The sequence below is a fragment of the Mastigoproctus giganteus genome, chromosome 2 (genome assembly GCF_048544385.1).
Source record: "Mastigoproctus giganteus isolate SK-2022 chromosome 2, ASM4854438v1, whole genome shotgun sequence".
NCBI lineage: Eukaryota > Metazoa > Arthropoda > Arachnida > Uropygi > Thelyphonidae > Mastigoproctus > Mastigoproctus giganteus.
The window spans coordinates 226233317-226247884 of NC_143576.1; the positions used below are offsets into that span (position 1 = coordinate 226233317).

Here is a 14568-nt window from a genome sequence, read left to right on the forward strand (position 1 = left end):
AAACCGCATTTATCAACAGGACTCAGCACCTTGCCACACAGCAAAATTGGTTAAGTTTTAAGTCTTGTCTCACAAGACTTAAAATATACTTATAGCAATGTTTTCCCTTGTTTTTCTCCTTTAAGGTGCAGTCATACATCAGAAATGCTGGCATTATAGTGTTGGACTGGGCCGGCAATTGAACCCTATTGAAAATTGCTGGTATATAATGTCATCTAAAATTGCTCAGAAGAAGCCAAAAAGTAAGATTCAGCTGCAGGAGAGCATTGTAAGGGTGTGGTACCATGAAATTAGGCAACCATATATCCAGAAGTTGATTAAATCTATATCCAGATTGTTGCTAGGCTGTAATTGCAGTTCGAGGAGGAACAACAAAATATTGAGGACTTATTTTGCTGATTTACAGTACATAACACTATTACGTTAACTTGTCATTTCAGTTTGTACATGTAAATGCAATAAAAATGTATGTTTGGTTGTCATAATTGCCATTTGCAAGATTTCTCATGAAATCTTGAAATTCATGAAATCTCATGAATTTCAAGAATTCATGAGATTTCATGAATTTCATAATTCATGAAATCTCATGAATTATGCATTTTACCCTTTGGGAAGATATTTATGGCAATTAAGTATATCAGGTGGTCTTTTTATTGGATTTCATTCACAGAGATATACACCGATGAGCCAAAACATTATGACCAGTGGGTCATTATGCAAATCGAAGCAACTGCAGGTGCACTATGTCTTGTGTACGGGTCGGGACATGGTATACAAAACAACTGATACTGAGCTCCGTTAATCAGTGTTACTTTTATTCTTCAGAAAGGAAAGGCAGCGGACTTAAGTGAGTTTGACAAAGGCCAAATTGTAATGGCCAGAGGACTGGGTCAGAGCATATCTGAAACGGCATGGCTGGTGGGATGCTCACAGTCAGCTGTGGTTAGTACCTACCGAAAATGGTCCGAGGAAGGAAAACCTGCAAACTGCCGGTGAGGTTTTGGACAACCATGGCTCATCAATGCTCAAGGTGAGTGAAGGCTCTCCCGGATGGTATGCGGCAACAGAAGGGCAACTGTGGCACAACTCACCAGTAATTGGAATGCTGGTGATGGGAGTAATGTGTCACAACATACAGTACATTGAACCCTGCTGAAAATGGGGCTGCGTAGCCACAGGCCACTTTGAGCGTCCATGCTAACTATGGTTCACCAGTGACAGCACCTACAATGGGCACATTAGCATCGAAACTGGACCTTGAGTGATTGAAAGAAGGCCATCTGGTCTGATGAATCACATTTCCTGTTGCATCATGTGGACGGCTGGGTACATGTGCATCGTTTACCTGGGGAAGTGATGGCGCCTGGATGCAGTGTGGGATGAAAACAAGCCAGTGGCAGCAGTATCATTTGGGCGATGTTCTGCTAGGATATCCTGGGTCCAGCCATCCATGTGTTGGGCACTCTGATGTCTACCACCTACCTAAACATTGCTCACCAGGTACACCCTTTCGTGGTAAGTCTTTCCCTCTGGCAGTGGTCTTTCAGCAGGATAATGCGCTATGCCACACTGCCCGGATTGTTCGAGACTGGTTTGCGGAACATGAAGAAGACGTCCAGGTATTGCCCTGGCCTCCAAATTCTCCAGACATCAATACCATTGAGCATCTGTGGTTTGTGTTGGAACAGCAACTCCAATCTGCAGCATCTCAACCACGGACCTTACAGGAGTTAAAGGATCTGTTAGTTATGTGTTGGTACCAGATACCACAAGACACATTTAGAAATCTTGTAGCGTCTATGTTTCACCGGGTATGAGCTGTTTTGGCTGCACATGGAGGACCAACACCATATTAGGTAGGTAGTTATAATTTTTTGGCTCATCGATGTATATCCCATCTAACAAATGTATTTAAAACATTTCTGCAACCCACAATGCAGCGCAAAACATATTATTTGCAAAATTCACAAGTGATGCAGTTTTTTTGTCCACCACTGTATTTTTTATTTTATTACAGCAATACCACTTATATAAGAATTTTTTAATACTTTCTAGAATTTATTCTAAAAATTTTTATTCTGAATTTTAATAAAATTAAAGGAACTTATACATTTATTAGGGGCAATCAAGTTGCTCTACCTCTCAGAGGTAGCAATAATAACAGGACAACAACAAAACTATTTTTATTTTTCAACATAGTCTCCTAAAACACTAATACACTTCTCCTGATGATGTTCCAAGGCTTTAATTACTGCCAAAAATTCTTGTGTTTGGCTATCCAACCAGATATCTACAGCAGAATCATCTGCAAATTTCCTACCGCAAAGGTATTTCTTTAGATTTGGGAATAGATGAAAGTTTTTGAGTGCCACATCTAGTGAATAGAGTGGATATCAGTTGCAGTGCAGTTATTTTTCTCAAAATATTTGATAACAGCTCCTACCTCAGTTTTCTCCATTTATTGCAGAGATATTAGTCAGTTTCTCACCTGCAATGAAAAATGCACCCTTTAGTCAGTTTCTCACCTGCAATGAAAAATGTACTATTACGAGTGACCTCTGATTTTGTGTATGTTCATCAGAGCTATGCAAGTGCATAATATATATTTCAAAAAAACTTGAAACTAATTATTTCAAGAAAACAACTTAAGATGGAGCAAGTTAATCACCACTCATATGTGTTTTTTTTTTTTTTTTTTTGTCTGCAGAGTTTAAAGTGCATGGGAAATTGCTGTTTTCTTATGTCTTGGAGCAGAACAAAGTCCACCTTTGTGATGAGAACTGACTGAGTACTACACTACTTTTAAACAAGCGGCATGGCCAAAAAAGATATTTTGCCATTTATTTAAAAGGTGAGACAATACTATGACAGCCTTTATACAATCAAGATTACTTTGAGAAATAGTATTCTCTGGGTATTAATAAAAAAAAAGAGAAAAAAAAAAGAGAAAAAAAAAACATCTATTGTATATTATATAAAACATGTACGGTATATTACTTAAAAGTTTACATAAACAGATAAAACATACTTGGTTTTATTCCTTCAGCTTCATATTTATCCAGATACCACGGATATAGAAATAATACACTAACACCACACCGATCGACTAAATCCCAAAGAGTGGTAGTACGAGGACGGAAAGCAGTTCCATTATAGAGAACAATACTGCATCCAGATGCAAGAGACATCACTAAAAAATTCCAACCAGCCCAACCTACCTTAAAATGAAGTTTATGTTTATTACTGTCATACGTAAAATTAAATCTGAAAGTAATGGTAATACTGAATATAATGATAATCATACTATAAAAAAAAAAGCAGTAGCTATCCTGAGCAGGATGTCTTGCAACAAATGAAACAAAAAAAAACTTATTGCACACTGTTATAGTCAGTAATATCATGTAATACTGAAATTTATGAAATCTAACTTAATTTTGATGCTATATTATGAAGCAATAAAGTTATCAAACAAACATACCCTACAAGAGCAGCATTCAACAAATTTACAAACAATGGTTATATGGAAATGTTCAGCTAGAGCAAGCCATAAATAGCCTATAGACAATGGTTGGATTGTATCAGAATGTTATTCCACTAATTCATTAATCAAGACTACAGCAAGTTATTCTGGTTTTATAAATGCATTCCAGTGGTTATTTATTTCTAATCTGAGTACTGTTTATATGCAAAAAGCAAGATAAGTTTATGAAGAATAATATTCACCAGTTATTAGAGAAATCATTCTGAGTATCGACCATCATATTCAATACAGAAGCTGCTGCTCTGAATCAATGAGCATCATATGAAAGTACAGTTCCTTGTTATCATTCAATGTCTCCAACTCTTGGCATATCAGAGGCTTCATGTGATCAAAATCCTCTGAGGTTTCTGGCAGTGCCATACTTAATTATAATCAAATATAGGCTAGCTAGAAACCTCTAAATTTAATTATGAATAATCACATGGGGTTATGTCTAATGACTGAGAAAGACATGCAACTGCCCACAATGTTGTATCCATCTTCAGAAGTCATTGTTTAAGAATGCATAAACATTTCTTCTGAAATTCAGTTGAGAACCATCTTGATTCCATGTTATTATTTCAAAATTATGATCATTTTTAAGTGTAAGAAATATTGTGTTCTATTGTATTTTCAGATAATTGATGGTATTAATAGCACCACAAGGTGTTTAAGGCCATAAAAAGGGTTGAACAAACTTAATAGGAGAGTCATATTTCCTCTTTTTAGGACAGTTATGGCAAACCTTACCTGATCTGCATGCCAAAAATAAAATGAAACAAAAATGTAATAATGTTTGCTTCCATTGGGAAAAACAACATATTAAAATTAGTAAAATTGTCATTACAGATAATTATAAAAAAAAAGGTAGCAGGCTAATAATAATTGATAATTATTATTCTCAGCTAATTGATAATTATTAAAAAAAAATAGCAGCAATTATAAGAAAAAGTAGCGAAAAACAGTGGCAGCTCGTGACTCTGATGTATGGGGATGCTGCTTCTTAAAGTTACATTAAATTGCCTTGGTTATAAGACATGTAGACATAGACAGTAATAATAATAAGCAAATTAAAAATACTACAAAACATTAACTGGACACTTACCATTAACAGACTTGGGTAATCTTGAAATTTTATTTAAAAATAAAATCCATTCTTCGGTTTTTATTTGTTTCCAAGACAATCTTCTCTTTTCTTTATAAATTTCAATAGCATGCATAAGCATTTTTTAACTGAACGCACAAATTGCAACTAACGTGATTTGCATGGAGTAACAAGTTTACGAAGCTTAAAAAAAAAAAAAAAAAGGAATAAAGAGATTCTGAAATTTTTTATACGACTGAAGATTTCAGCAAAGAGGTAACACATTTCACCATAATAACGTAAAAACCACACAATTCCAGCTATCCGTATTTACTACCCATTTATAATTGATTGTACTAACAGAAAAGTCCAATAAACCAAAAGTGCAAATTGTTTTATGGCCGTGACCTCCAGAAATGTGCTTTAGAAAAATAGAGGCAGTTCTCACTTTACGAGTTCTTGGGTTTACAAGTTTTTTTGCCAAGTATCAAGTATCAACAAAATCGAAAATATGAACATTAATTGCAAAAAATGAATGTTAAACATTCATAAATACCGCATTCCAAACCACATGCGTAGCTATACAATAGTGTACCCCACTTTACGATATTAATCAGTTCCAGAGACACCATCGTATCGTTAAAATATCGTAATGTGAACCCGATAACACATTGTTTTTTGGTAATTCGTTTAAAGATCTCTGAAGTTGAAATTTTTGCTGTATAATTAAGCTATTTATCTTTTTAAAATGTAATTTTTAAGATCACGAGCGTGACCTTAAGGCCATATAAAAGGTCGTGAGTGTGGTTTGTAAATTGTATTAGTTACCAATTCAAATCACTAAAAATGCACTACACTTTCATCATTATCATATATTCCGTTATAAGAATAAATTTTAAACGCCTTCGTGATATTTTTCTAAATCACATTTCTGGAGGTCAAGACCATAAAACAATAAAAACAATGTGCACACTCCGGTTTATTGGGCTTTTCTGTTACTGCAAGCAATTATAAATGGGTAGTAAACTCAATGTTATTTCATTTGTGAAAATACCGATAGTTGGAATTATGTGGTTTTTTATGTTATTATGGTGAAATGTGTTTCTCTCTTACTTCAATCAACCTTCAATCGTATAAAAAACATAAATAAATTTTCAGAACCTTCTCTTCATTCCTTTTTTTTTAAGCTTTGTAAACTTGTTACTCCATGTGAATCGTGTTAGTTGCAATTTGTGTGTACCATTAAAAAATGCTTATGCATGCTATTGAAATTTATAAAGAAAAAAGATTATCTTGGAAACAAACACCTCTTGAAACATTTCTGAAGATGACTCCTTGTGCAACAAATCAATGAGTGCCAAGCCAATAATGAGCGATCAACGAGTGTGCATTTAGTAGATGATGATGAAGAATAAATATTCTTTAACATTTGTAAGTCGTAAATAATTTCTCTATTATTATAATTTGCTTGATTTTACAGGCTACGTTTTAATTTCTTTGGATAAATCAATCATTGTTTAAACATAAATTGTCATGTTATTTGGTTTTTAGGAGCATTAGCAACTAAGGCCATATTGCTCTGGGAAAATGCGGTGGTCATTTCCTGACCTTTCCGCATCCTCCGTATTTGGTGGTTACGGGCTCGAACCCAGGTATAATCAAGTAGCGTGTGCTATGCACTGCTGCTCCTGCCCACCTGGCTACGGAGACGCCCGAAAAACATAAATTAATTAGCTAACTAATTTCATTGTTGATAACGTAACCCCTATTTTTAACCTTATGTCTATGGGAAATAAATTCCGGCTTTATGAGTTTTCGCTTTATGAGTGCACGCTAGGATCAAATTAACTCGTAAGGTTGAGAACTACCTGTATCACAAAGCCATTCAAAATTGGTTCTTATAACAGAACATATGATAACGATGAAAGTGTAGTGCATTTTAATGATTTGAATTTTTAACTAATAAAATTTACACTATAAAAATGACCTTTTAGAGAGTTATATAGCGAAAATTTCAACCTCCGAGGACGTGGAACAAATTACCAAAAAACAATAATGTTTTTAAAGACCATCTGATACAATGGTGTCTCTGGAAAGGATTAATATCATACAGCAAGGCACACTGTATTGTATAGCTATGCGCGTGGTTTGAAATGCGGTATTTATGAATGTTTAACATTAATTTTTTGCAATTAATGTTCATATTTTCGATTTTGTTGATACTTGGGAAAAAAAAATCTCAACTGTACTATATGTGGGATCTGTTAATAAAAATATTCACTGTGTTGCTTTGTTCTTCACAAAACTTCATATAATTCCATTGACTGCATATTTAGATTTAAAAAGCTGGAGTGCTGCAGTTCTGCAGTTCTGCAGTGCCTATCAATGAGCTGTCTATGGTAAAAAAAAAAGCTTCTCATCAGTTGGCAGGTGATGCCAGCTGATGAGAAGCCAGTAAGTGCCTCAGATTTTTAAATAGATGATAGATTCACCTTTTCAAATGATGCTATACAGTTTAAAAAAGTATTAGCAACTTGGGCAGACAGAACTGTAAATAATGGTATGTATTGTCTCTAATTTAAACATAAGCCAACAGCCACGCAGCATATGGAAGTAAAACTTCCATACATTGACATTACCAACATTTCTCTATTGAAATTTCCACCTGAATGCTTTGTTGAGAATTAAATTTAATACAGAGTTCTACAATTTTAAAATGGATTGGCATAACATGATGTTCCATCATTCAAATCTCCAGAACTTTTTCTATATATATTGTAGAGAAATTAATTAATCAAGATATTTCTTAAAAATACAGTGCAAATGTGCAATATAACATACGAAATTAGTAAAACAAACATCTGCTTGCTAATTCTTTGTTTACAAAACAGAAACCTTGAGCATGTATAGTATTGAATTTATCAGCACACTGTGTTCATTTGTGGATCTTTGTTGTAGGATGAAGGAAAGCATGCCAACATTTTCTGAACCACAGGTAAATATTTCCCACTGTACTTCATAAAAATACATAAACCACAGCTTGTCTGTAAGGTGAGGAATGTGATGAAGCAAATTTCTTCTGAGGTACCAGTTAGCAAACAGACAAATACAGTGACATATTTGATGGCCCACTTAGTGAGTTGCCCTGATCACAAGACCAGATATTGGATGACCTGCTGGTGAATTGCCCTGCCCAATCAATAGTCACCAAAAAACTCATCAGTGGGCCATCTTGGATTGAACATATTACATAAAATACAAATAAACAAAGCAAAGTGCTATGTGTAATTACTATTGTACAAATATCTGACACCAGCCTTTCACTTTTAAATAAATCAACTGTTACCTATTAATCTTCTAAAATTTATCATAACCAATAACTTTTGGTTTTAATCACTAATTAAATCACAATTCTAATTTTATTTCTCTTTCAACTGAACAAAAAATATTTTGAATAAATATAAAAGGAAAGAATTATTAAAATTAACAATTTTTTTAGGATTAATACAAACATACTGTGCTTAATAATAACATAGTGTCTTCTCTTATATAGTCCATATGAAGTTCTATGTCCTTCTGGAAAGTTAAGAGGGATGCCTATAATTAAAAATTAAAAATTTTTGAAGAACAGCTGTCAGTAAAGGTAAAGAAAGTATAAAATAAAAATAGAGAAGCATTTCTCGTATGCCATTCAATTATCATTACTATGTGGCCTGGCTGAAATGATGAAAAGCACAGAACTGCCTCATCTTTTTTTTTTTTTTTTTTAAGTACACCATAGCCTTTTCAGGTAAAAATAAAATAAAAACACATAAAAGTAGACAATCGGAATTTAAAGAAATGAGATTATCCTTTAATGATGGCATTTGTACCAGAGATAATACTAGGGAAGAAACCTCTGTTTCAAGATTGGTGGCCAATCTTGAAACACACCTTGAAACACATTGGTCACAGAACACACCTTGAGCCAATCCGAATTCTTGAATTGGCTCAAGGTGTGTTCTGTCACAAATTTTGAGATGGGGTTGAGGAGAATGCACTGTGATGGGATTACTTGTCTTTTCAAAGCTTTATTTGACAGTAGTGCAATATCAAGGGCAATCATAGAAATATGAAGTGGATTTTGCTTATGAGCACTATGGCAACAGCATTTGCCTATGTAGGCAAAAATAATACATAAAAAGATGCTGCAGTGCCAAGCTTTTCATTATTTAAACAAAGCCAATTTTCTTTAGCAATTTTAGAAGTTAAGAAAATACTAGATATTTATTAGTCATACAATTTGTCAAGTTCTATCTTCTTAGCACATAAAGACAAGCATATTTTGCATTTGTCAATAGTCAAAAGTCAATAGTCATTTGTCAAAAGTAAAATACTTTTATTATATTTCTGCACTTAAAAAATTAAAAACGCATTCTTAGTAATACCTATATGAAAAAAATGATTATCTGTTCTGAACTAATACAATTTTTTTTCCCTTTTCTTCATTCAGAACTTGATTCACTAACAGAAATAATCATTTTGTGCATTTTCAAAAGAACGTGTTCATGACAAAACATGGACTGTCAAATACTGATAAAACAAGAATTCTTGTTTTTTAATCTTATGAGAATTGTTCATCAATGATTTATAAAGAATAATAGTAGATATGATGCTTTTTTTTTTTTGTCTTGGATAGCTCCTAATCTATACAGCAACTCAATCTATACAGTTAATACCAATTGTGTCATAAAGCTATAATCTATACCGACAAGCAATGACCACTGTTCATCATTTTTTTTGTTAATTCTATAGTAGAAGGAAGTGCAACCATAAGACAAAACCTAAAACAATTCATGAGGGAATGAGTGCAGTATATGGGGAGTATTTGAATTGTGTTACCTAGTCAGAGAGTGATATAGAAAGTTCAAGTGGGGACATGTTGATGTTCACGAAGCAGAAATTTAAGAGTACTCAAACTCTGCTTCTACAGAGGAGAGTATATGAAGAGAGTAAAGAAATTTGTCATGGAAGATGCCATGTGATAATTCTTGGATCAACTCAATGGTGTTCTGTGACCAATTTTGAGGGGGCTGAGAATGCACTGTGATGGGATTACTTGTCTTTTCAAACCTCATCTAGAAAGAAGATTGATACCACTCTAATTATGTGTGCAAATTATATGATTATATTGTGTGTGTAAGCAGGCAACATTTAATTCATAATTATTCAATAAAATAAAAACATAATTATACTGTAAAATACTTTTATTATATTTCTGCACTTAAAAAATTAAAAACACATTCTTAGTAATACCTATATGAAAAAAAAATGATTATCTGTTCTGAACTAATACAATTTTTTTTCCCCTTTTCTTCATTCAGAACTTGATTCACTAACAGAAATTTCCAGTTCTGAATTACTATTATCCACCATTTTCTTTACAAAAATCAATGACATAAAAGCAAGTAGAATAACTATTTACAGAAGAAAAGTTTAAACATATTATTTTTCCAGCAAATTTCACAATAACCAAATGATCAAAGTAAACATACCAACATGCAAAGAAATCTTTGTTTAGTATATTTTTATGGAAGCTTGTTTCCTAAATCTTCCTGTATGCATTCATGCAAAAAGTAAATTGTACTGCTATCATTGTACTGTAATGAAAAATGACCCATCTGGTGAGCAGTAATCAAATTATGATTACAGAAAAAAAAAATTATGGCTAAATTACATAATTCTAATGTAAGTGAGCATTTATTTGCATCCAAAACAAAATTAAAACATGTATGGGCAAAGTAAATTTTCAGACATGCATCTGCCTGTACAAACTGGTCAGGCAAGTGGTTAACATAAAAGGTTTTTCCTTGAAAAGTAAAATATGCATAACATACCATAATCTCTCTTCTGCTCTATGTGACAGTAAAACATTACTGGTTCCGAAGGCTCTTGAATGATGGACAGTAGAAGATGAGATTTCTGAGAATGGATGTTGATGAACAAGACACCAAACCATCTATATCTAAAGTACTTCATTTGATCATTCAGTCAGAGCTCTGTAAGGTGTTTGGCACAAGATTTAAAATTATCTAAAAACCAAACTAAATTTCTAGGATCCAGACTGCAAGGTTGGAATTTTCTCAAAAAATAAATAAGATTTATATTTTATTGTATCATCAATATGAGAACTTCAATTGCAGTCTTTTCTATGAACAAAAAAAAAAACATTGTTTTTGCAATAATATTCATAATTTGAAGATGGCCATAGGCTATAAGTATTACTCCCAGAAATGATGACTATTCAATAAAGTATCAAAGTTTAGTTTGAAAGTGGTTCTGCCAGTATTAGAAATGAATATCCATATACTCCAATCAAGCCTGCTGTACACATGAAGAAGTGATATGCCAATATGAAATATAGCCTAAAAAAATCAATTATGTGGAATATAAAACTGACACCATTATGTAGAGGTTTTAAAATTATTAGGTTTCAAAATTGTTATGCAAGGTGAATAAACAAAGTAGTGCTGATTTTTTTGCAAATGAGATAGCAGAGCAAGAACATCACACTATGTAGTTAAAGAGTGGCCAACTTGACAACCTATCATATTTGGAGAGAAAAGCATTAAACATCAGTCATCATTAGATCTAAAAAGTGTTTATCTGTCAACCTATGCATATTAAATTAGGATTAATGAATAATTTGAGCGACACAAATAAAGAAGAAAGTAGAAAATTTTGTAAGTAGAAAGTAGAAAAAATCGAATTAAAAATTTCCAGAAATAAATTATGCTAAAATTAATGAAGGCTTTTTTAATGGCTCTCAAATTCAAGAATTGATGGACAGTTGCTTTCACAACAAGCTGAACCAAATGAAAAATTAGATTACTTTTAAAACTGTTGGTGAAAATTTTTTGAGTAATACAAAATCATCAAATTATTTTTGTATTTGGTGAATGAATTCTTGAAGCTTTGCATTTTGCTCTTTTATATTTCTATTTCATGCTTTTGCCACCAAACCTAGGATTTATAAGCAATGAGCATGGTGAACAATTCCACTGAGATGTTTGACCAATGGAAAACTGACATCAGAGTATATCTAGAGAGGTTCCAGATAACTACAGAAGCTCAAGATGTATTTTTACTTTTACTCTTTGAAATAAAACAATATTCTAGAAAATTTCACAAACGTTTCTGTAAGCGGATCATGAAATCTATGAGAATCTTCTACGAATATAAAAGAAACAAACTCCCTGTTGCTCAGCATAATAAAGTTTGTGGGATTATCTTTCAATGAGGTCACTGAAACAATTTCGATAAGTTGAATTTACTCTAATTAATCATATGTTTCCTAAATGCTATGAAAATAAATGGTTACTTACAACAGCACTGTGCACAATAGCCTTAGGCTTTCCTGTAGTGCCAGAGGTGTACAATATAAGCCCTGGATGATTGAATGGCAACTGAGCAAATTCCAAAGGAGGTATTGAACCATCAGCTTTTCTACCACTTTCTTTAAATTCTTCTAAGAAACAACTGAAAAGTACAATTGCTCAATGATGAATTCAACAAAAAAAGAAGTTTTATGAAAATTAGTATATATAAATATCTGTATTTACATTCACTTTCTATTCAGCTTTTAGGAAATAGAACTTTGAAATGGAAAATATGGTTCATTTGCAATTACAGTGATCTCTAATTTTTGTGAGTCTATGGCTGTATGGCTATTATTATTATTAATTATTTTTCACTAGACGACTATTCTCTTTACCCTGTTGTAACTCACAGTGCTTTTCTTTTTTTTATTTTATTTGGTAATGTTTTTTTTAAAAGAGTACAAATTATTATTTTAAATTTCATCCTATTCTTTATTGCTGAGATCAGTGAGTTTGATGATATGCTATCCCAACTGTTTATGAATTTTATAAACCAAAAATGCAAAAACATAGAGAACCAAGTAATAAGAAAGAAAGATGATAGTGTTTAACATACTTTAACCTTTAACTTAACTAGTATTTGACTAGAATAAAGAAGAAAAGTTTGTTTATGGTGAATTTTGATAGAACAGAGGTGGGAGGGAGTGATAAATTGAAGAAGTAAACACAAAGGCATTAAGCTGAATGTAGCAGGAAGTGACAACACCTTCAAAGAATTTTCCATGTATCACTGATGATTAGAAGACTTAATCAAAGCCATACACTTTAATCTGGTATAGGAAAACCCAAAAATATCAAGAACTGCTGTTCCAGGAAACTACAAAACTTTCTATGGCCTTTATAAGCAGTGTGGCATTGGAGGCAAATTGCTGCTATGGATAAGGGGATGGTTGAGTGGCAGAAGACAGAGAGTGGTAATCAATGGACACTGCTCAACGTGGACTAATGTTATTAGTGGAGTTCCTCAAGGTTCAGTGTTGGGTCCATTGTTGTTTTCGGTGTTTATGAATGATATTGATGATGGGATATCAAGTTTAATGTCTAAGTTTGCAGATGATACAAAGGTTGGCAGGGTCGTTAAGGACACTACTGACGCTATGCTGCTGCAACAGGATCTGGAAAGGTTGAACAGATGGGCTGAGAGGTGGCAAATGAAGTTTAACATTGACAAATGTGTAAAGTACTACATATGGGTAACAGTAACCCCAGAGCAATGTATCAACTCTGCGGTACTACACTGACAGTGGTGGAGAATGAAAAGGACCTGGGGGTAATTGTGCAGGCAGATATGAAGTTCTCTGAGCAGTGCAGACGAGCTGCAAGAGTAGCTCATGGTGTCTTGTCAATGATATACAGGAATTTTTCTAGCAGGGATAAGGAGGTGATTATTCCCTTGTATAAGGCAATGGTTAGGCCACATCTTGAGTACTGTATACAGGTCTGGAGGCCTCATTTCAAGAAGGATGTAGAGCTGCTGGAATGGGTACAGAGAAGGGCAACAAGATTAGTAAATGGAACAAAGGGTTGCTCTTACGAAGAAAGGCTTAAGTTTTGCAAATTACAGAGTCTGGAGACTAGGCACCGGCGAGGTGATCTGATAGAGGTGTATAAGGCTTTGAATGGTTTGAGCATGCTCAATGCCAATGGGATTCTTCATCTTTCTCAGAATAATCACCTCAGAGGGCATAAATTCAAATTGAGGAAGGACGGATGTCGGATAGATGTGCGGAAATTTGCCTTTGGCCAGCGGGTGGTTAGTTGGTGGAACCGACTTCCATCACTTGTTGTTGAAGTTGATAGCCTAAACAAATTTAAAGCTCAACTGGACAGGTATTTCGAACGAACGGAGGGGTGAAATGGGAGAGGGGTTTTTTTTTTTTTTTTGGCTGATGCTGAATAAGCTTGCTTTCTTGCATCATATGCCTCTACTAATGCTAATGCTAATGCTAATAAGTGAGCAGGATCCTTTAAGAAGTCATTTAACATAATTATATTTTCAAAAGTGATTGTACAACTGTAAAAAAGTGGTTTAATTGTTCCTTGCAGCAAGTGAGAGAAAGTAGTTGTATTTTCTAAATAATGGCATTAAGGAAATGTAAAGTTTGTGATGAAGGTAGGGTTTCAAATTAGAGTAACCCTGTTTGTCTTGTTAGCCAAAAAACTGTTTGTTAGCAAATTTCACTGTCACAAATGAACTTAGAAAAAAGTAAATTCTGCAGTTCGAAAGCCTCTTTGATGGGTTCAACAAAACAGCTTCAATAAGTGGAGCATTTGAATTAATAAGGAGTGAAATTAATTTGAAATTAGTTATAATGTGGCTGAAATAATTATAAAACATACTCTTAATTTGTGAAAATAATGTATGTTATTTCACCATTTTCCATTGTGTGTTAGTTGTGACTAAAGAATTGTGCATTCAGATAAGAAACAAAAATTTGAACATATCAGCCTGAACTTGTGAAAGATTATAGAACTGGGGAAAAATTTATTTGAATGGCTTAGGTTAAGGTCAGAATAACTTGACTGTAATACACTTGCAATTGATG

The 14568-nt window shown here is 33.4% G+C and overlaps 1 protein-coding gene across 1 annotated transcript in view; it reads right to left on the reverse strand.

Moving 5' to 3' along the window:
* The window catches only part of LOC150090189 (acetoacetyl-CoA synthetase-like), a 132076-nt gene that overhangs the window by 31811 nt on the left and 85697 nt on the right, over positions 1–14568 (reverse strand). Inside the window, exons 9-11 of the mRNA XM_090369006.1 lie at positions 11969–12122; positions 8121–8201; positions 3029–3218 (exon numbers count right to left, since the gene is read on the reverse strand). Of these exons, the coding sequence (XP_090225132.1) occupies positions 3029–3218; positions 8121–8201; positions 11969–12122 (425 nt within the window). The remainder of the gene's footprint in view (positions 1–3028; positions 3219–8120; positions 8202–11968; positions 12123–14568) is intronic.